This window comes from Martes martes, assembly GCF_963455335.1.
Source record: "Martes martes genome assembly, chromosome: 9".
Lineage (NCBI taxonomy): Eukaryota > Metazoa > Chordata > Mammalia > Carnivora > Mustelidae > Martes > Martes martes.
Window position 1 is genome coordinate 7,520,680 of NC_137896.1, and position 23,137 is coordinate 7,543,816.

The following is a 23,137-nucleotide window of genomic DNA, read 5'->3' on the forward strand; positions in this document are numbered from 1 at the left end:
TTGTTTCAGAACAATTCCCTTGGCGCACTTCATGAATATTGAAAAGCAATCAGATATCCAGTCCCATTCATCCTGGAGTTGACTCACGGGTACTTTCCTCCAGTCTCCTGTGGTGCCTATCGCCTGTGGAAGTACGCACTGGTGGTTCCTGTTGACGCTCTGGCAAAACACAATCAGAGATCAACAATGCTCCATGCAAATCAGCAGCCATAAGAAGATATGTTGAGGCAGGCTCTTGACACATGGGAGCGAAGCAAAATGTGTTTCGCCTCCAAAATAATGAGCAATAATAATTCTACCATAGAGTTTCTCCGATTTTCACCCTGATGGAATTAGCCAAGTTATATCATGCAAGGAAAGGGTACAGTAGGTATGTGATGATGTAATGATGACGTCATTGTAAAAGTCAGTTATGAAACATAGATAGTACCAATAGAATTTTCCAAAATCGATGGATTGTTTCATTAGGCAGCTTAACTTGACTCTAGAGCCCAATAGTTATACCTGTATCTTCCAAAACTATTGTTGATAATAATAGCTAATACTGTTTTACCACGTAACAAATACTGTTTACAACATTAACTCATTTAACCAATTATGTCCAATTTCACGTGGAGATGTGTTATTAAAGAGTACACGTCTTCTTTGTACAGATTTCTGTTTTCTCAGACATTTCAAAAAAAGAAAAAATGAAATAAAATGTTCCTTTATATATAAAATTTGTCATTAAACCCATTATTTACTAGGAACTGTGTTTCACTAGAACCACAGCATCAATCAACTCAAAAAGTACAGCTATAACAAATAAGACATTTAATCTCTGTTATCTTGTAGTATATTATTTGGCAAATATTTATGGAAACTCTAAACCAATCCAAGCGTAGGTACAGGTACTAAGAAAACAGCAGAGAGCAAGACAGACCATCTTCCTGCCCTCAGGGAGCTGACATCCTAAAGCAAGCTAGAATTCAAGTTATAGGATTGTGGCTATGTAATACTATTATAGCTATAATTTATAAAAGTATAGAAGAGTCACTATGATTTCCATGTTGATAGATGAGGACAAGGTGAACTAACTCGGTCATATGTAGTGGGGTAGATTCAAACTCAGGTCTGGCTTAAGCACTCTAAGAAACACGTTTTCTCCTATAAAAAGGAAAATAATACTTATTTTACAGTATGACTGGGTTGGAAGCGATAGTAAAATATCTGGCACACGCATGGGAGCTCCTCAATAAATTATAATTTGTAGTAAGAGGAAAATGATTCATAAACTTGAGTGTCTACCTTGTGTTTTTCACCTCCTTCAAAATGGAACAGCTCCTTTAATGAGGAAACTTCTCAAAAGTTCTCCCTATGGAACTATGTTTTGGAAGATTTAAGATACATTTTTCTATAATATAACTCTAACTTACCAAGAGGACTGAATTCTACTCAGAAATCATGAACATACATGGGGCCCAACGAATATTTGTGAAGATCGTGTTTGTGTTCTACTCATTTCAAGTATCCATCTCAGCCTTCCTGAGATGCAGGGATGGTAACCCCCAATTTTATGAATGAGGAAACTAGGTTCACAGAGGTTAAATAACTTGCCCTGGGCCACACAGCTTGTGAGTGGTGGATTCATGGCTTCAACCCAATACGTGGAGACCAAAACTATTATTTATACAGAATTGCTTTCTATATGACACACAAATAAAGCCTTCCAGGATTTACCAACAACTCCTTCCTCAGAACACAGAGAATGCATTGATACTGGTCTTTCTCTTTTCACTGAAGAATGAGGAAATCTTCAATAATTAAAGGTCTATTATTTGCTTATTGGGTGTTGGCCAAGGTAAACACCTCTATGTCCTATGCTCCAGAAAAGGCAAAACCAAGGAGACAACATCTGTAATTTCAAGGAGGCTTTTGTCTACTTAGGCAGAGAACTCTGAGACAAACGTCATAGAGATTATGATGTTAATTTTTAGAGGGCCCAATTCCTGTACTTAATAACTGTATTGATAAACATTTGAGAGGTTTATTATACCTTAGGGACTTTCAATGCTTTGTCATCCTCAGGAAAACATCACTAGCTGGGTGCTCCCATTATCACCACTTTGAGATGAGAAACTTGAAGCTTACAGAGATCATCTTCTCTACTTTATCTGCCTACCAAGTTCCTGAGCTGGGATTTGAACTCATTAGCATTTCTTAGCTAATATTCCTTTGGCTTCATTCAGTTATACAGTTTCCCTTGTCAAAAGTGCAATACTAAGTTGAACACAAGGGATAATAATTGAGACATTACAAATTGCCTCTCTTGCATGCAGTTTGCAAAAACCAAGGCATGCAATATAGTAAGGCCATGAGGTAAATTTGGCTGAATGCTTTCCTGTGCTAAGAACTCTGTCTGCTTTGTTCTCACAGCAAACCTCATGAGGTTGACTATTATTATTCCTGCTGTTTCCATAAAGCGTGGGGGCTTTACTCAGGTTGTGATGTTGCTTCTAATACCATCCATGCTCAGATGTGGGAGGTAAGTCAGAAATCCACAGTCAGAAAGTCAGAAAGCAGATCTAGGACTTACACCAAGTTCAGTCACAACTTTGAAGCACGAAACTATACTACTACCATTTAATACATTTGAAAGAATTTTGTTTTTTTCAGTAGTGGAAACCAGCTATTGTCCTTCCAAGGACTCTTCCACTCTACCCTCATCACACATGCTCACACATATGCACACCCATGCAAGCCCATGCATACACACACACACACACACACACACACACACACACACACACACAAAACCACACTTTGTCATCCGCAGTGGCTCGGTGTGACGGCTGGAGTATAATTATCCATTCAAGACTTGGTAAGATTTCCCAGAACCAAACAGAGGGCCTGGGCCTGTCTCGGTAATGATGATGGGCATTTAAAAGATGCTTCCACATCTCTCATTAGTAATTCCCAGCAGAATCCCAGGCAGGATGACTCACAGAGGCGAAGTAATGAGCTAGGCATGAGGCCCGGTTAGGAAGAGTGTTTCTGGGACCGGGCTCAAAGCAGTCGTTTTGAATTGAGCTGCACCTTGTCAAGGATGGATATGTGTTGATGTCAACGAAGTTTGCAAGAACCAATCTTCTTCCCTCTGCAATCCCATATAAAAATGACCGGGGACTTCCTCCAATGGCCATGAGAAACCAATCTCCTGGAAATAAGAATGTCCTCACTGGCTGTTATGACACTAACGACTGCCTGTGCTGCCAACGGTCTACTGGGAGTTTATAAGGCAACGCAGTGCTAAACTCATATGAAAATCTAGAAAATATGAAATTATTTTCCTTTCTTCTTGGGTGCACCTGCAGAGAGAGAAAGAAAAGAAAGCAAAGGAAGGGGAATAACTCAATGTCCGACTCAACAGCATAGCTATTTCTTGACCACTCACTATGTGCCAAGCACCTCCCAGAAGCAAGATACACAACGGTCCACTAAATGCATCTTCTGTTTGGGGCTGTTCTTTTTTTAACCACCATTAGCACAGAAGGCAAAGTTGTATCACACAGCCCCACTCAAACTGATCCCATAACACCCACCCCCGCCTTGGTGAATACTCCCACTTAAGGAACATTCCCAGTATTCTGAGATGTTCTTGGTTTACCAAAAGATGATGTACAATGCACGATGTATATAATAAGGGCTAGAATCAGAAAATCTCGGCTCTGAATCCCACATGAGCCACATGTGACATCGGGCTTAACTCTCTAAGCTTCAGTCTTGTTGATTCCTTTATTTTCATCGTTGGGCTGAACTCCACGGAGAAACTTTTGTACAATGTCCAGCTTAAGTGCCTGGTTTATCATAAGCTCTAGAAAGCTCTCATATATATACTATATAAGATGTATATAGTACATATAGTATATAATCTACCATATGTGATATATAATATGTACTATAGAATGTGTATGTAAATAGATGTCAATGTAAGTAGATATAATGCATTTACCAACACATTGTAACAGTAGATAAAATACATTGCATTAACATAAGAACATTATAATTAATATGACACATCATATTAACAGAGTTATTTTTATTAACATTAGCAGTCATTAACATCTCAGGACAAATCTGAAATGACAGAGTTCAAGCTCAATGTGGACTGCTAAAGATTCTCAAGAAACAAACCAGAGGTTTACAATAAACTCTCCAGGGAAGAGTGGCCAAAAGTAGGGTCAAAAAAGACTCGGTCGTGGGACTCGGGCCTTAGTTCCTGCGCCCGGTCAGAATGACAGACCACAAATTACTTTAAAACGATCAACAAAAGTCTCCAACTTCTCTTCCTGAATTAGTAGAGCAAGTTCTGCTCTGGCCAGCCGCGATGGCTCTAGAAGTTGCGTGCGTGTGTGCGTGCGTGCGGCCCCGCGCCCGGCTAGGGGACTTTGTGGGGGCGGGTGGGGCTGCACGGGCGCGTCTTTGCACAGGGCAGTCGGTGTCCAAAACGGAGGCGGCCGGTAGACGTGGGAGAGGCAAGCCGGCTCCACAGCAAGCCTCGCTTTCACCGCGTTTCCTAACTCCCCAGAGGGGCAACAAAAACTATATGGGTGCTGACTACCGGCCAGGCTCTGTTGGTGGCGCTTTACCTAGGGTAATCCATTAAATCTTCCTAACAAGCAAAAAAAAATGGAGCCCCCAGGGAGGAAACCACAAACCCAGCGGGCTCGCCTGGCCCAAGTGGACACCCGAAGGTGAAAGGCCCTCTTTGGATGCCTTCCACTGAAGTCTCCAGCACCCCACCTCGGGAGGCGCAAAAAGCCAACCTTCCTCCAAGAGTTCCGTCCCGGCTGGCGAGCACTGGCTCCCGGGAGGGGTGCGGGCTCCGGGGGCTCCCCGGCAGGCGCCGGCAGCCTTCCCCCCGCCGCACTCCGAGACCTCGCCCGCCCGGCAGCGCGATTGTGCAAGAGCAGGGCTGCCGCGCGGCCGCCACTGTCGGGTCCTGCCCGCCGGGGCAGGGCGGGGAGGCGCGCCGGGCGCACAACCCGGTGAACTCCGGGTGGAGTCCGCCGCGCTCCCGCCCGGGGAGCAGCGCACCCGTCACCCGAAGCCCAGGCGCCCTCGCTCACCTCGCTGACTCCATCCTCTTTCCACCCCCAGCCCTGCCCCCCGCCCCGGGTCCCGCGTCCCTGCGAGCCAGGCCAGCCGGGGCCCTCTCCGCCCTGCTCAGCGTGCTCATTGGCCACCCAGGGCCTACCCTGTCTCCATAAATACGTGGTCCCTGGGCATGGAGCGTGGAGAGGGATCGGAGGAAACCGCCGCGCCGAGCAGCATCTCTCCACGCTCCCTGACACCGCCTCTTCGCCGCCCCAGACCTGGACGTCGGCCTCGCAGGTCCACAGGCGGACCCACACCCCTTCCCATCCTCTTCAAGGAGACACCCAACCCCCAGAGGCACCCCTCCAGCCCTTGGGGCCAACGCTCGGCCGGCACCCGCGCCCTGAGGCTGCCGCACGCGGCGGCACCAAGCATCCTTGCCCAGGGCCCTTTCTTCTCCCTGCTCCTCTGCCGCGCCCTCCACCGCACCTGCGGGCCCTCTTTGCCCCCGTCTCCCGGAGTCGCCAAAGCCCCAGATCCCGCCGGCCCCTCTTTAGCCAAGTCGCGGTTCTCGGTCCCCGAGCACTTCCAAGAGCCCGCTGTCCCCCGTTGCCATGAGCTCCCCCATCGGCAAGAGCCGCTCCCTCGTCGCCTTCCTACAGCAGCTGCGCCACCTGGGGCAGCCACCCAGACCTGTGACGTCCGCGGCGTGCGCACCCCCTGGGCCGCGGGAGGTGCCCCTCTGCCCGCTGATGGAACCCGGCGAGGCGCAGGACGCGGCCGCCCTGCCGGGCCCCACCAACTGGCCGCTGCTGGGCAGCCTGCCGGAGATTCTCTGGAAGGGGGGCCTCAAGAAACAGCACGACACGCTGGTAAATGCCTCGTCGCGCCCCAATCCCCTCTCCCCTCCCTGCCCTGCGCCCCAAACCCTCGGCGGGGCGCGCGCGGCCGGGGCGCACAGTGCGCTCGAGTGTGGCGGTAGCGGCGGCCCCGGGAGGCGGGAGGCGGGAGGCGGGAGGCGGGAGGAGAGCTCCCCGGAGTGCGAGGGATGCGCGCTGACTCGGTGCGGCCCGCTGCAGGCCGAGTACCACAGGAAGTACGGCAAGATTTTCCGCATGAAGTTGGGTTCCTTCGACTCGGTGCACCTGGGCTCGCCGTGCCTGCTGGAAGCGCTGTACCGCACGGAGAGCGCGTACCCCCAGCGGCTGGAGATCAAGCCCTGGAAAGCCTATCGCGACTATCGCAAGGAGGGCTACGGGCTGCTGATCCTGTGAGTCCGAGAGGCAGGATGGGGGCCGGCGGCTGGGGCTGACGCGCTCGGAAACGGGGCGAGGGTTTTCAGCGGTTGTTCCCCCCGTACGCAGGGGGAACACGAAAGCCTCCACCCGGTGCAGTCTCGAACGCTTGCCAGATCAGAGTGGGCTGAGAAGGGCGGCACTGTGCACCCATCACCTGCCTTCTTCCTGGCAACTGGGCAGGGCCGTGCCTTTTCAAAGAAAGGCCCAAAGCGTTACCCACATTGTGGTGTTCGGACTCTTGGGCGGGTTGAGGTTCGGAAGTCAGCGTGCCAGGCCAACGTATTATATACAAAGTTATCCCTTACGATTGCCTGTAATCCCGTCTTGTGAGCTCAAACGCCAGAAATTAACTTCTTTTGCTTTTGACAGCTACCTTCCTATCCGGACGGGACCCGTTCCCCCTCCAGAAAGACCCCAGTCTAGTCAGAAAGGTGGGACGAGGGGGGACATCAAGGTGGCATTCTTTTAGATACATAAATGCCATTATGTGATCGGATTCCTCTGCTTTTTAATTGTTAGCATTTAACAAGTTAGTGGTGTTTTTTTTTTTCTTCCAAATTGTAATGCCTCATAGTTGTATTTTTCAAGATATGATTACTGGAATTAAAAGCCATAGTAATGCGTGGTGCATCACAGGCTGTGTGGTCTGCTATGGGGTCAAGGAAGAAAGTGGATAATTAGAACAGACTTTTACAGCTCCAGTGAACCTCTGACTGTGTATTATTTGGAGGCAATGACAGAATTCTAGGGTTGAGGTGTTTGGTGACTGTGACTTTCTACCCAAGTCAATGGATTAAGAGAAGACAAAATTTTTCTCAAACAGATCTCGGTTGCTGATGAAGGGGAGGCTCGGGTGCCCACTCTTACTGCTGAGAATTGAGGCATCTGGCCTCCCAGATCAGCCCCGGCCAGGGCACCTCAAAAGCCCTGAACCCAAATTACCTGGACTTCACCCTTCTGGCGTCATCTTGGCGGGGAGGAAAGGTGGTTTTCATTCTGTTGTCAAACCGGCGCCAGATATTCCCATGCTCACGTTCTCCGGAGCGCTCTTGCCATAATTCTGTGTTCATTTGATTATATGGTTCACATAGTTGCAGAACTGGGGGTGAGGGGGGGTGGGGAAGTGTCTTTGCTTCTCCCTTCTTTTCCTTTCAGTTGGCCCTAAATATAATTCTGCTTCTCTCCTAGGGAAGGAGAAGACTGGCAGAGGGTCCGGAGTGCTTTTCAGAAAAAACTCATGAAACCGGTAGAAATTATGAAGCTGGACAACAAAATCAATGAGGTTTGCAGGCTGGGAGCAGCTTTCCAGGGTCTCCTGGGGAGGGAGAGATGTTTACGAAACTTCAAGTCATAGCTACAAAGTGCCAGCAATTTGATAGTTCAGGGTCTTCCTCTTCTCTCTACTCTTCTCCACATCCCCCTCCCCAAACCCTCATTCCTCCTTCCTTCACTCTTTTGTAAAGTAACATCTCAATAAGGGAATGATTATAAGCAGAGACTACGATAGACGACAGCCTTGAATTTGGATCTCAGCTCTCCATCCCCTAACTCTGTAACTTGACTTGACTATTCCCTTAGCTTCCCTAAGCTTCACTTTCCCGATCTCTACATTGGGCATGACAGTTCCCATTCCACAAATTTGCTGGGAGGATTAAATGAGATAATGCTTATAAAATTCCTAGGCTGTGCCATTTGAGCCGGGTTTTGCCGGATGAATAGGAGTCTTCAAGCCAGAGAAGTTGGAGAAAGGCCTTCAGGCAGAGAGAACAGCTTGCTGAAAATAGGGAGGCATGAGATAGCACGGTGCGTTCCCAGAATAGTATATTCAGTGCAGCCGAGGCAAGGCTTTCTCTGAAACGATGCTGGACAGAGGGCAGCTCTGAATGTTTCTGTACCATGGTAAGGCATTTAGACATTATCCTTTAGTCAACAGAGGGCATAAGAGGGAGGGATTTACTTCTAATCACTCTGGGTGTTTATTTGGAACTGAACTTGAACCCAGATAGGATCATATAAGTGTAAGTTACAAACCTAGAAGGTTCCAGGGGCCTGTTAATTCATATACAGGTGTAAGGAAGGCCCAGCAGGGATTTTAACAAACAGAACAGTGCGTGCCCTTTCTAGAAGGGACAGCAGCCTCAGCTCCAGCAAATGACTGCCACGTGGGAATACAGACCCAGGGTCTCCAGATTCTATCATCATTATTTTTTTAATAAGTAGTGAAAATTCCATAGGTTAATGTGAAATCTGGAGTTTTTCCAATGGTAACAATTTCACAGTCTTTTTTAATAAGCTATGTGGACAAACTCAAAATGCCCATTGGTTACACAGATGGGCTTTGTAGTCATACTTACCCTGTTCCAGGCCCCAGCGTGGCCACTTTCCAGCTACCAGTCCAAGGGTGAGCACCTCAGCCCCTCTCGAAGCCCGTTCTCTCCTCTGTTAGGCAGGAAATGAGAGTAGTGACAGTACTTTCTACCTCACAGGGCTGTAGTGAGGATCAGCTAAGATAACACACTTCACGCGGTCCTTGGTATGATACAAGCCTTGTTAAATGTGATATGTTAGTCATCTAAAACCCTGATTTTGGCAGCTGGCATCTAGAGCCCTTATGTAACTTGTCCCAGGTCACAGAGCTATTTAGTGAAGGAGCTGTGTCCCAAATTTGTGGATTTTTCTGCTTCCAAGTTCAACACGCTTGAACACAATACCAACCAGTAAAGAGATGTTTGCTGGCCCAGATACACGGGGCCTGATGGGTTGTGCCAACAAACACTTGGTTGATTCCTCCTTCATGGCTTCATCCCCATTCTGATTAGAAGACATGTTTTCCTTTTCTTAAATTTAGATCAGAAGCGGAAACCTAAGCTTTAGGGTGGTTTCAGGAAAAGCTGAGAAAATAACCTGGGACAAGGTTGTTAGGACAGAAGGTGAGCCCCCAGGGAGAATATATAATTAGTGTTGCTTCAGAAGGAATAACATCACAGGCAGTGAGTATACAAAGTAGCAAGACCTGAAATTAGCTTACTGAGCCCTTAAACTTTTGTTTTCCTTCAATGACTGAAATGTATCTTCTGTGGTTTCTTTCTTTTAAGGTGTTGGCTGATTTTATGGGTAGAATAGATGAACTCTGTGATGAGAGGGGCCACATTGAAGACTTATACAGCGAACTGAACAAATGGTCATTTGAAAGTAAGTTGTCTTCGCTGTCTTGTTTGCTTGATTTCCTAGTGACTCTGTCAATAACTCTTCTATAATCATGTGCTGTTGCTGACAACGAAGGGCCATTTGTGCAGTCTTCTCATGCTTTCAGGCACTCGAGTTATGCTTTGCACTATGAGTTGTTTATGTAGTCATTCAACAAACATTTATTGAACACCTACTATGTGCCCAGCACTGTGCTTAGTATTAGAGACACAGCATTGAACAAAACAGGTGATGTCTGTGTTCCCATGGAGCTTAGAGTCTAGTAGGGTTGACGATCAATAAGTAAACACACTCTAATATATATTTTGCCAAGGGGTAGGGGATTCAAGAAGGAACTTAGGTGCCTAGAGGAGGCAGGTCTCTTTGGGAAGGAGACGGTTAACGGGAGACCTAACAGAATAAGCCATGGGGCATCCACGGGAAGATGGTTCCAGACTGTGGAGACAGGAAGGCCAAATACCCCCAAGGTGGAAACATGAGTGATGTCTCCAAGGCTTCGAGTTTGCTGGTGTGAGTGGATGGTAGGGGAAGGGAAAGAGGGGCGAGGAAGACCAAGCCAAGGGCTGTAGGTTCTGGCCAGAACTTGAGCTTTTAGTCTGAGTCAGACGGGGAGCCATGGAGGGTTCCAAACAGGAAAGGGGATGATCCCTTTCTTTGAGGAACACTCCAGGAACAAAAAGCAGAGCTCTGCCTGGGCCAGGACGCTGCCCTGTGGGGATGCGGGCAAGGAAGCTGCTTCCATACAATGGGTAGGCACCTGACGGAGGAGGTTCGAGGCTGTGGGAGCATCTGAGAGCGCTGCCTCGGCTAAGCTTGGCCAGGGACTGCTTCGTGGCGCTGGTGCCGTATCAGCTGAGGCCTGGTAGATGAGTAGGAGTTCACCAGGTGGAGGTCAAGGAAGGAGCAGAGAAGATTCTGTTGAAGGAAAAGGAAGATGTTCAGAACGACCAGAGCATGACCAACAAGGGAGAGGCGTGGCGAGGGCAGAGGATGGGAGGAAGGTAGGGGCCAAACCATGTAAACCAGGGATGGGAATTTGGTTTTCAGCTTGGGAGTACCTGGGAGCGATATAGAGGGCTTTTAACCAGAAGGTGGCTCGGACTGATTTGCTGGGAGGATCACTCTGGCTGCAGATGGGAGGGCTGGAGAGGGCTCTCCAGGATGGAGCCTTTTGCTGGGACCTGTCTCCGCCATCAACTCAGCCTCACTTTAAAGAGAGACCATTTGACTATCTTAGCACATTAGAAAGCTCCGTGCAAAGAAGAAACCCACGGAAGGTGTTAAGGGAAAGGGGAGCAGAATGAAGTGAGGGAGTGATTACAGAGGAGAAAGGAAGTGTATGTTTTGGAAATTGTCCACTGGAAATACCCAAATGAAGGAGTATCGAATGCATGTCTTTGCAAGTCAAAGAAGATCGGTGGTTTAAAAATTATTGTCCAGCGTTATGAGAAGTCTCAAGGAGAGCAGTCCGTAGCTAGCACTCAGCAATGTCCCTGGGTACTCTCCATGTTTCTGCTCATCCATCCTTAACTGGTTGGCTTGTTGCAAAATGGCTGCTGCCCCTCCCGGCCTCACCTCTGCATCCAGCGAAAACAAGAGGAAAAGAGGGAGGAGCTAAGCCAGCTGTACTTGCCCCTTTTATTAAGAAAGCAAAGGAGTGTTTTCCTTAAGCCTCATTGGCCAGACCTGGGCCATGCGGCTTCTCAGGCTGCTATAGGAAAGCCGGGGAATCAGGGAACAGGAATATCACCAGAGTCTTAGATCAATCCACTCTCATTGCCTGAGGATTGATACACTGACGCTCTAAATAAGATCGGGGATCTCTTAAGGAAGAAATGGGGGAGAATGAGTATCAGGTAGGCCATTAACAGTGTCTGCTACACATAATATCGATGACAAACTCTTACAAAAGCAAGCATTAGGAGACATTCATTCGCATATAAAAATGGCTATATTTTCACCATGGCATTTCTGACCAGGAGGTCCTGCAGGGGGTAGGGGATAGGTCAGTGGATGTGGAGACAACTTCTAGAAGGTGAGAAGAGTGTCATGCCCCTTTCTCTCAGCCTTTTTGCCTTTCCTCTTAGAAAAGACCTTGCTCTGGGGCACCTGGGTGGCTCAGTGGGTTGAGCCTCTGCCTTCAGCTCAGGTTCATGATCTCAGGGTCCTGGGATCGAGCCCCACATCAGGCTCTCTGCTCAACAGGGAGCCTGCTTCCCTCTCACTCTCTCTGCCTGCCTCTCTGCCTACTGGTGATCTCTGTCTGTCAAATAAATAAATAAAATCTTTAAAAAAAAAAAAGAAAGAAAGAAAAGACCTTGCTCTTACAAAAGATGGATGCGAACTTTTAATAGCCCGCTACTCACAGACCCCAGTGCTGTTGCGGTTGCGTAACTCTTGATTATTTTAAATGACAGGCATCTGCCTTGTGCTCTATGAGAAGAGGTTTGGACTCCTCCAGAAGGATGCAGGGGATGAAGCTTTGAACTTCATCATGGCCATCAAAACAGTAAGCATCCCCTCGAGGAGAGCAATTTTCCCGATTTACAGAACTTCACGCACATGCATCCCGTTTCCCCAGGAGGGGCCACACACACCTATTTTATTACACTAGTTAAGTGTTCATTGCAACACATCATATGTTTTCACGTGTGTATGGGCACGTGTGCTCATAAACCAGGAATCACGCTACATCATCGTCGAGGCACGTTTAAATAGGTGTTTCAGTTAAAAGACGGTCGATTAAACTACTATTTGAAAAAGAGTCTGAAAATGTTCAGAGGTAATATTTTTGAATCGTCTCGATCCCACGTGGATGTGATAGATTCCGTGAAACTGGTGTCAAAATGGCAGGCGTTGGGAAATTAATGGAAATGGAAGTCAATATGGAAGAGATGGTTTTCCTTCTTTCTCCTTCTTTTTAAATATGTAGATCCTAAGATCACATTTTTTACTGAACGCATCCAGTGGAAAATCATCCCAAAGATCATTTTCATTGTGCCACTGGGGCGGGGGAGGGCTCTGTGCCCAGCATGGGATGGGGAGACTTCTTGTCTTTGTGGAAGCATGGGGTGTGGGTGGTGTAAGGGGCTCTTCTCCCACGTGACAGTGGTCTCTGAGAGGTAGTTCCTGGAATGAAAGGCACTGTGTTCCTCACAGATGATGAGCACGTTTGGAAGGATGATGGTGACCCCAGTCGAGCTGCACAAGAGCCTCAATACCAAGGTGTGGCAGGCCCACACGCTGGCCTGGGACACCATTTTCAAATCAGGTAATGTGGACACACACACACACACACACCACAGCCCCGTCTCTGGGGCTGCCGCCAGAAGGCTGGAATGATCTTCTTGACCTCACGGCCTTGATCCTTTGATGGAGTTGTGCCTCCTGATTGTTTCCAGCTTTGGAAACACGAGTTTAGAATCACCCTGGTATAGGAAATTCTATTTCTAAGGAAAAGATGGCTTTTTGTAGTCTTTGGGAGCCAGAAGTGGTTAAAATCAAGAGCTCTGGAATCAGAGATACGTGGATTCAAATCCCAGCTCTGTCATTGGGGTCGCAGGTTGACCGAATGTGCTGTATCGTGCTCGTCCTCAGTAGTCTTGTCTTTCAAATGAGCCAATAATGACAATAATGATACTTACCTCAATGCAACTGTTTCTAGGTCTAATACAGATAATGTAAAAACCTGGTTTATCTCAATACCCAATGATTCAGATCTATTTCTGCTGCATCACGAGGAGAATATTGGTCCTATGAGTATTGTTCTATGAGTTACCAATATGTACTAGTAAGACGATCTATATCATATCATACCATGTCATATCTTTTATACACACATAACCATATACTCATTTAATTCTCACCAACAACCCTATCAAGTAGGTCCTCCTATTAGCCCTGAGGGACAGAACTGAGACACAAAGAAGTACCTTTGTCTGGATGACATGCTGGATGATGGCAAAAGCCAGGGTTTGAAGCCAGACCGAAGGGCTCCCAAAGTTCTAACTTTAGCTGCTGTACTGCTTACGGTCATTGTTATTACTGTCAACATCACTGTTAGTATTATTCCAGTGGTGGCTTGCCTAGGGGATTGAAACGAGGGAGACACGGGTCTAGAACATTCTTTACGAACGTTAGAAATTTCTGCTACCATCGCCAGCATGCAGGGCACTGCCCTTGAGTGTGTGTGTGTTCATGTGTGTTTATGTTTGGTGACACTGGGGGAGTTTCTCTCCTCCCCCACCGCCCAGATTTGGGAGCCAAGTCCCACCCTGCCCGTACTCGTGACCAGATCAGCCAGACACCTGAATCTGGGTGCAAGTTCTGATCCTGACAGCAGACCCAAATCCCATCTCTGTCTCGTGACGATCTCTTCCAAACTCTAAGCTCTTACTACTTGAAACCATGACCTGAGAGCCGTAGCAGCAGCACCTGGGAGCCCATTAGAAATGCAGGCTTCCAGGCCTGCCCCAGACACCTGATTCAGAATCTGTACTTTAGCAAGACGCCCGGGGTGATTCTTCAGCACGTTAAAGTTTGAGGAGCACCGCTCCCCGGGCACCGATCCATCCTTGGTTTCTTAACAACAAGGCCACATTAGCTCCTTGAAGAAATGGTCAGTGTCCCTGAAAAGGCCTTTTAATGTCATGGGGAGGATTTTATCTGGGGTTCTCTGGCATTCTTCCTCATCTTCGCTGTCACCTGACTTCCTTTCCCTCTTCTCTTCTCCAATAGTCAAATCTTGTGTCGACAACCGCTTAGACAAACATTCTGAGCAACCCAGTGCGGATTTCCTCTGTGATATTTACCAGCACAATCAGCTGTCCAAGAAAGAATTGTATGCAGCCGTCACAGAGCTCCAGCTGGCCGCCGTAGAAACGGTAAGGGGCATGATGTCAGTTCGCTAAATGAACGGGCTGGAAAATCTTTTTCAGGATGAATTTTAAATACTCCTTCAACTCATCCAGTCCACAGGGATTATCTGAGCAGTGGCTTAGCAGAAATAAAAAGTTTCCTACGAGATGCTGTGGGAGATCCAGGGCACAGCCTTGGTCCTTCAACAGGTGATAGCAGGTGAATTTGTGCGCTCTAGAGGGGAAGGTCAAGTGCCATGATAAAGACACAGGCTGCTACGGGAATTCAGAGGCAGTAAAATGCCACATCATAGAAGGACTCTTAAAAATTGAGTATGTTCTAAAAGGTTGTGGACTTTGCCCCCGAAGTGCCTGACTATGGTTGTTCCTCTAAAAATATTGGCATCCTCTCTGCCAGTCCATTTATTTTTTTCTGATTAAAAGCATAAACATAGTGAGTCCAGGAAAACTTGCTTTTGACTTATATGAAATAACCAATTCGAAATACCAAGATTCTGTCCCCAGTGTGCTTGGCTCTCCTGGCAGGTACACAATCCAACCAGACTCCCCAAATTCTGACAGGGGTCCCTGTGGGTTTGACCGTCTTCTATCTGTTCTTTGCACCATCACTGGAAAGACGTGTACTAATATTCCTCGTGACCCAACAGTTCATACACCGATAATTGCTAAGAAAAATATGTCCCGGTTCATTTCTTTCCATGTTTCCCCTTTCTTTCGTGTTTTGCACCCAAAGAAAAAGTAGGGTTTTCTATATCGGGTGGGGGCAGCAAGGTCGTCATTTTTCCTCGTGCTCCAGAAGGCTGTTAAAAGGAGGAATTCATTTTGTTCACCGTCATACTGAGTCACTTAACCTAAGAGGCTCCTTAGAGTGATAAAAGTAAAGGTTCACCGAGTATCTTTTGTTTTCAGCGGGAATGTGAGCTCCCTGGGAGATGACTTGGTTTTGTCGGTTTCTGTATTCCTAGGATTAGAATAGTACTTAGCATAAAGTAGGTGCTCAACAAATACTTGATGAATAAAAGAAAGGATTCAGAAACGACTGAGTGCCCACTGTGTGCTTGGCACTGTTCCAGGTGCTTGAGGGACCACCATGAACCAGAGGCCAAGGGCGTGGCCTTCATGGAACTGAACTGTGGGGAGGGAAGTCCAACCAGAAACATGTAGATATACCAGTAAATAGGATTATTTCAATTAATGATAGGAGACATGGAGGAAACCATCTGAGTGACGGGCTAGAAGGAGATGGAGAGGGAACGGGGTTCTTCTCTGAGGAAGTGATCCTGAAGCCAACTGAAATGATGAGCGAGAGGCAGCCAGGGGGAGATCTGGTGGAGGAGCTCTCCGGGTGGAGGGAACAGCATGTGCAAGGGTCCTGGAGCAGAAAGAGGGTGGGAGCTGGAGACCTAGCAAGTGTGGTCAGGTAGACGTTGGAGAAGTCAAGGGGCCGTATTCACCAGAAGCCTTAGTAAGCCATTAGGATTTTATTACACCTGTGATGGAAAGCCCTTGGGGTATTAGGAGCAAGGGAGTAGCCTGATCAAACTTATGTTTTGAAAGGAGGGCTCTGGCTGGTATAGTGCAAGAAGGCTCTAAAGGAGGCAGAGCAGAAGCCCGGAGGCCAACTGCGAGATGGATCTCCTCCACGGAGGTCAAGCCGGGATAGTTAGTGCCTGCGAGGTTTCCCAGGCCATTTTCAGCCCCTGCAGTTACCCTAAAAGGCCCAGGCTGTCTTACAAGGCTTGGGCGAAAGCTACAGTTATCTGCCTCTTGGAAACTCTATTTGGTGCTTGTGGTAAAGGCCCCGCTGATATGGTTAAAGGTTTCTTTTTTAGTCCTGGCAATTCTGGAAGTCGCTTTTGGAAAATCAGAGAAATTTGAAAGTGTATCTAATTTGGTGGCTACGCCCTCTTCCTGTTTTGTAAATTGGACTCTTGTAATAATGCCGCCCACAATTCATTTGCAGCTGAGGCTACCGGTCCTCTGACATGAAGAAGCCTGCCTTGAAGGCATCTTCTTCCCAAAATAGTAAATGCCATTGGCTCTGAATCATCTCAAACTTTGCTCGTTTATGTCAGGGGTACATGGCACTTAGCAAAACCATCTTCGTGTCTGCAATGACCATTTTTACAGGAATATTCTGCTTACGTTAGCTAAAAAAAAAAAAAAAAAGCCTAAAAACAAATACATATGACTACCCTTGGTGACTATTATGAAGCTAAAAGTTACATTGGCTATTTCAGCCAGTATTTTTTCTCCACTTGTTGCCTTTGGAAAGGAAGTACAGCATGACACTTAAAAGACCATGAGCCTCTGTCAGAAGCTGTGGCTGGTTCCTTCAAATACTCCACTCAGTGCTAGAATTTCTTATTTTGGTGTTGGCACCCTCCTGCCAGGGCTCTTTGCCTGTGGCTGAAACCCAGGGTTTCATAGATAAGGCTTTTTCGTTTTTGTTGTAGCTTTTTAGGGTGTGATAAAAGAAAAACCCCTCCCTTTTAAATTCCAGAAATGCAGCTTCTTCTGCACTATGAAATTAAAAAGAAAAAACTTCAGGGGCGCGTGGGTGGCTCAGTGGGTTAAGCCTCTGCCTTTGGCTCAGGTCATGATCCCAGGGTCCTGGGATCGAGCCCCACATCGGGCTCTCTGCTCAGCGGGGAGCCTGCTTCCCTCTCTCTTTCTCTGCCTGCCTCTCTGCCTGCTTGTGATCTCTCTCTCTGTGTCAAGTAAATAAATAAAATCTCTAAATAAAAAGAAAAAAGAAGAAAAAGACAAAAACTCATTAGCAACACTGCCATGATCTCCATCCCTCTCTTCCCACCGAGGTATACTATTCATTTTCTGTATTAAACGACTTTTGATTAAATGCTTTTTTTTTTTTAAGATAATTAGAGAGTCACTGCAGGTCTAAGGAAAAAGAGAGGGGAGCCCCTTGGATCTTTCCCGCAGCTTCCCCCAGTGGTAACATCCTGCAACAATAAAGCCTTATCACACCTGGAAACTGACGCAGATACAGCCCTAACCAGCTCGCTCTCCTGCCACCAGTTCCACACGCTTCTTTTGTGTTCGGACCATTTTTGTATCAAACTGAATCGTGAGTGTCCTAATGCAGCTGATTATTTCAAAGAGTCTGTTGACTAAGCTATCCTCAATTGGCATTATTTTCTAAAACAAAGCTGACTTTTCAAATACCGTGAAGTGTAGGCATCAGCTTTCATTCAGCTCATAATGGTCTTGAGGCAGTTTATTTGCCGAAACTCAAGTTTATGTCCATTTGCCTTTCAGACAGCGAACAGCTTAATGTGGATTCTCTACAATTTATCCCGTAACCCCCATGTGCAGCAAAAGCTTCTTAAGGAAATTCGGAGTGTATTGCCTGAAAATCAGATACCACGGGCAGAGGATTTGAGGAATATGCCATATTTAAAAGCCTGTTTGAAAGAATCTATGAGGTGAGAACACATGCTTAAGCCAACACAGATACGCCGGAAAACCATTCTCTTAAATATACAATGAGGGGTCTCCACACCCACAGACGACACCCATCGTCGACTCAGAAACATTTAACAAACTGCAAAATAAATAAATACATAAGCATTAGGACCATATTCTTTCACTATTACTCATTTCCTAAATCATTTGGGCAAATTCTAATAAATCTCTAGAAAGTCAGTGTCCTCCCCTTTCAATCAGTAATAATAATAGTCTAATGAATGCTATAAGCTCTAATTAAGGTTAGGAGCATAACTGAAGGATATGAGAAGAAATTAAGCAAGAAAACCATATTATTATTTGATAAGACAAAGAGGCATCTTTGTCTTTGAGCCTCTGGGATAAAATGCTCTTTGGAAATTCTTTTTACACCCTTTCTGGAAAACAAAACTCACAACATTTTAGGATTGGGAAAAAGACAGCTTTCACTTCAGGAAGGGCAGAGAGGAGAAACTTAGAACAAAAGTCAGGCTTAAGGGTGATGCGGGAAACACACACATTTGCAGCTCGGAACGAAACAGGAGAAAATCGGCATTAAGAGCTTCTAAGCAGTTACTGGAGAGTTAACCAATACAATAAGGAATAAAAACAGGAGGTATAAATTTCGGGAAGAAAGAGACAGAACCTCTCGGGATGTCTGGGGGCTCCATCAATTAGGTGTGCTATCCTTGATTTCAGCTCAGGTCATGATCTTGGAGTTGTGAGATCAAGCCCAGTGTTAGGCTCAGCACTGGGCTTGGAGCCTGCTTAAGATTCTTTCTCTGGCCCCCCAATACATAAATTCATTAAATAAAATAAAACTTTCTTTCTAAAAAAAGAGAAGGAGACAGAACTTCTATGTGAGAGTTGTGATCATGCTCCCTTTTTGAGTTTGAACTTATGCAGGAATTATTTATTTAACCAGTATCTCCATCCCCACTACTATTTGATCTAGAGATTGGTCTGTGCTCACCTTTACATTTTAATTTTGTTTTTTCAGACTTACCCCAAGTGTGCCGTTCACAACTCGGACGCTTGACAAGGCAACGGTTCTGGGTGAATATACTTTACCCAAAGGAGTAAGTAGGATTCGTGCATTCTGTACCTTATTGAGCTTTGGACGATACACTTTCCAAAATATTCATCGGATCTCCATAAACACTTTCCCTGGGACAACATTCATTTTGGAAATATGTATATCTTAGTATATAGCTGACATGTTGCATTGTATGGTGTTGGGACTAACGGTTTGGGAAAAAAGAGACCTAAATTCAAGCATAGCCTTGAGTGAGTTACCTAACCTTTGTGAGCCTCAGCTTTCTCATCTGTAAAATGGGGATAATAATGGAACCCACCACATAGGGTAGCCTGAGAATGTGATGCTACATTTTAAACTTCTTTACCTCTTTATCACCTGGTATATTTCTAGCACTAAATACATACTGGCAATCATCATATTATAAACTCGTGGGTTGCGTTTAAATTTGCAAGGTGGTCCCTTTTGTCAGTTTTGCTGTTCAAATGTTTCCTTCTCGTTGTTTCTGTTTCTGTGTGTTTTTAGACAGTGTTGATGCTAAATACCCAGGTGTTGGGATCCAACGAAGAAAATTTTAAAGATTCAAGCCAGTTTAGGCCGGAACGTTGGCTTCAGGAGAAGAAAAAGATTCATCCGTTTGCACATCTCCCGTTTGGCATTGGGAAAAGAATGTGCATCGGTCGCCGACTAGCGGAGCTCCAGCTCTACTTGGCTCTCTGCTGGGTAAAGCTCTCATTTCTGCACTTGTGCTCTCTCGTATTCCACAAGGCAGGAGGAGGGGGTGGGTAATTCTGCCTTTTTGGTGCTCGTGTGTTCCAGATCGTCCGCAAATACGACATCGTGGCCACGGACCACGAGCCGGTGCAGATGCTACATCTCGGCATCCTGGTGCCCAGCCGGGAGCTCCCCATTGCCTTCCGCCAGCGCTGAGAGCCTCAGGTGAGCATGCAGCGGGCTGTGAGCGGCCCAGGGGTGAGCTGAGCTCTGCAGTCAGCGAGACTTGGGTTTAAATCCTTGCTCGCCACTGACTGGCTGGGGACCTGGAGAAATTCCTTAACCTTTCTGCTGCCGTTTTTTTTTAAATTTTTAATTTGTAAAATGGGGACCAAAATCATATCTCTCTAGAAAGTTGATATGTTACCAAATACTTAGCCTGGATCCTGGCATCCACTAAGTGCTCAGTAAAGGCAAGATGCCATTACGAGTCTTGTGTGTGAGTATCAGGGGTGGACAAACCCTTTCCGTAAAGGGCCAGCTAGCAAATAGTGTAGGCTTTGCAGGCCTTGAGATCTGCCCCAGGGCCACTGAACTCTGCCTTGCAGCTTGAAAGCAGCCTCACACAATTTCTTGACAAACGGGTGTGGCTGTTTTGTTTGTTTTCTATCGCTCCTACAACAAATTACTCAAATGAATTATGTACAAATTGCTTAAAACTTGTATTAAACAATAAATGTTTTACCTTGACAGTTTTGTAGATCAGAAGTCTGGCCCAGCTCTTACCAGGCTAAAATCAAGCTGCTGGCACGGTTACGTTCCTCTCTGGGGGTGCCAGGGGAGAATCTATTCTCTTGCTAATCTGGGTTGTTGGCAGAATTTAGTTTCTCAGGGTTGTAGGACTGAGGTCCCTATTTTCTGGCTGGCCGCTGAGAGCTAATCCCAGTTTTCCTCAGTTCACGACCTTTTCCTCCATCTTCAAAGCTAGCCAGAGCGACCTGAGTCCCTTTCCCGACTTCGAATCTCTCCTCCTTCTGCCATTCAGGATAATCTTCCCATCTCAAGGTCCATAAGCATAATCACATCTGCAAAATTCTTTTTGCCATGCCTTCGCAGGCTCTGGAGATCAGAGCGTACCCATTTCCTCAGGGCCATTATTCTGGCTACTAAGACCGTTCCAATAAAACTTTATTGATAAATACAGGTGGCCAGCCTTATTTGACCACAGGGCTTTGGTTTACCGACCCCTGGAATGTAAGTGTATATATTTACTAGCCTGTGTTAAATATCATTTATTATACTTCTTTAATATATAATTGGGATTTACTTTATTTTCCAGATTTTTTTTTTTTTAACCACGACCAAGAACAGCAATGTTTACCCTCCCACAAGAATGGTGCTTATGACTTCTACATTCCTGGAAAGCTAACTTCAATCACCAGATCATGCAACAGCACGTAAAGAACAGTTAGGCCCTGGTGTTTAAACTCTTTCTTCGGTACAATTGTTCTAGAAGCTGCACTGTCTGACCGTCTGTATAGATGATGGTATTTAATAAGATTGTATCTGACTCAGGGAAAGCAGATTGTTGGGACGCAAAGCACTCCGCGGGGTATACTGCTGGCTTCCTTGAACCGATGTCAGCACCATCGTGGCTCACGTAGAATTACTCATAATACTGCTTTCTCTTGCACCTTCCATGATGTGACAGGGAGGCCAGGCATTTTCCAGTTAGTCTGGCAAAGTCACTAAATGTTTCTGTTCCTTCCCTACCAAATTCACTGCTTGGTTCTTTACTTTCAAAAGTGAGTTTACATTTCACAATGAAAGACCTAACGCATGCTAGCTAAATCGTCTGGGGCTTGGGGTAATACTGGCAATCCGTTTATTGTAACTCTGTTTAATGTAATATTTGGGGAAACACTTGTTTATAACGTAAGCAAAGCTATATGTTAAAGTTATCTGGTCTCTGTGAAACCGTATTTTTCCTGTTTTGAAATTGTAGCATTATTGGGAAATCAGAGAATAACTCTATTTTAAGAAATACTTTGATGAAGTCAGAACCTCTTATCTAAGAAGGCCTTAATGATTCACCATGGCATCATTTTGTCAAAGAATTCTGAAATTCTTTATTTAGCTAATGGATTTCCCTTTAGCATTAAGAAGTAGATCCACAGTTTTTAAATTGTGTATGTATGTGTGTATGTCTGTGTGTGCTGTAATGACAATTTGCTCAAGTCATTTTTAAAAATATATATGGTATTTGATTTAGGATCTATGGTTTAGGACAATGTTCTAATGTCCAGTTGCAGTTTAAAAATATTCAGTGACTTCTCATGCTTTGCTTTCCCCTCTATAGAAAAGTAGTAAAGTGTGCATACATTAGAGATTAACTATATAATCCATTTTATGTGATTTGACTTCCTTGAGAAAATACAATTTCATAATGGAAAATGCATAGAGATTTACCCTGTACTTAAAACTTTGTAAAAATGTTTTTACATAGTTTATTTTTATATATGTTTACTACTACTTTTCTTAAAAACATACTATATATTTCTGTATATTTGAGAAAGATTTCTCTTTTTAGGTTATATTTTTAGGATATTTCAGAAGTATACATTTATATCCTTTTATTTGAATATGTACCTATCACTGAAATAAGTGCATGCTGTTTCCCTACTGTGAAATTATTTTTAGAATGGTAAATCTACATGTGTCGTCAGATCTCATTTGTATGACTTCTTAGAATTATCTGAAAATAAAAGTTTTGAAACATTCTAGAACAGTTTCCTCTTTGTTGCATTTGTTACATCAAAATTTAAAGTTTTAAACTTCATCTCACTAGAAAACTTTCCCAGGAAGGCTCTTTTACAAGCCCCATAGCACAAAATCTGGTCTGACAAAAAGCTGGACTTCCCTGACAGTTTTACAGAAAGATGATCATTTGAGTGGCGAAATAATTTTCCCTTTTTTTCCCCCAATATTTTTCAAGCCCATTTAGTTCTGTCTGAACCAAACCTGCCTCCAGATGATCGCAAACACTCCCAGCTGATCTCGTCTGTTCTTTGTACACTGGCCATTGTGGCCTTCTCAAAACCCAAAACCGATCATCTCGTCCTTGCTTCTGTGGTGTCCCATTGCTTTCATGTAAAGATGCAATTTCTTTTTTTTTTTTTTTTAAGATTTTATTTATTTATTTGACAGATAGAGATCACAAGTAGGCAGAGGGTCAGGCAGAGAGAGAGAAAGGGAAGCAGGCTCCCTGCTGAGCAGAAATCCCGATGTGGGGCTCGATCCCAGGACCCCGGGATCAGGACCTGAGACGAAGGCAGAGGCTTTAACCCACTGAGCCACCCAGATGCCCCAAGATGCGATTTCTTAAGCCACACTTCAGTGTCCTGGAAAATATGGCCTCACCGAACCACGGGCCCCAACCCATGTCCCCCACACCCAGATGCCTC

The 23,137-nt window shown here is 45.6% G+C and overlaps 1 protein-coding gene across 1 annotated transcript; it reads left to right on the plus strand.

The window, feature by feature from the left end:
- The first annotated feature begins 5,275 nt into the window (after window positions 1–5,275).
- On the plus strand, window positions 5,276–22,455 carry CYP24A1 (cytochrome P450 family 24 subfamily A member 1). The gene is made up of 12 exons (XM_080814393.1): window positions 5,276–5,948; window positions 6,156–6,346; window positions 7,563–7,656; window positions 9,470–9,566; window positions 11,999–12,090; window positions 12,741–12,852; window positions 14,319–14,464; window positions 17,738–17,904; window positions 18,924–19,002; window positions 19,485–19,682; window positions 19,779–19,898; window positions 21,013–22,455. The coding sequence occupies exons 1-11, from the start codon at window positions 5,691–5,693 to the stop codon at window positions 19,887–19,889; spliced, it is 1,545 nt and encodes a 514-aa protein (XP_080670519.1). The 5' UTR covers window positions 5,276–5,690; the 3' UTR covers window positions 19,890–19,898; window positions 21,013–22,455.
- The last annotated feature ends 682 nt before the right edge of the window (window positions 22,456–23,137 follow it).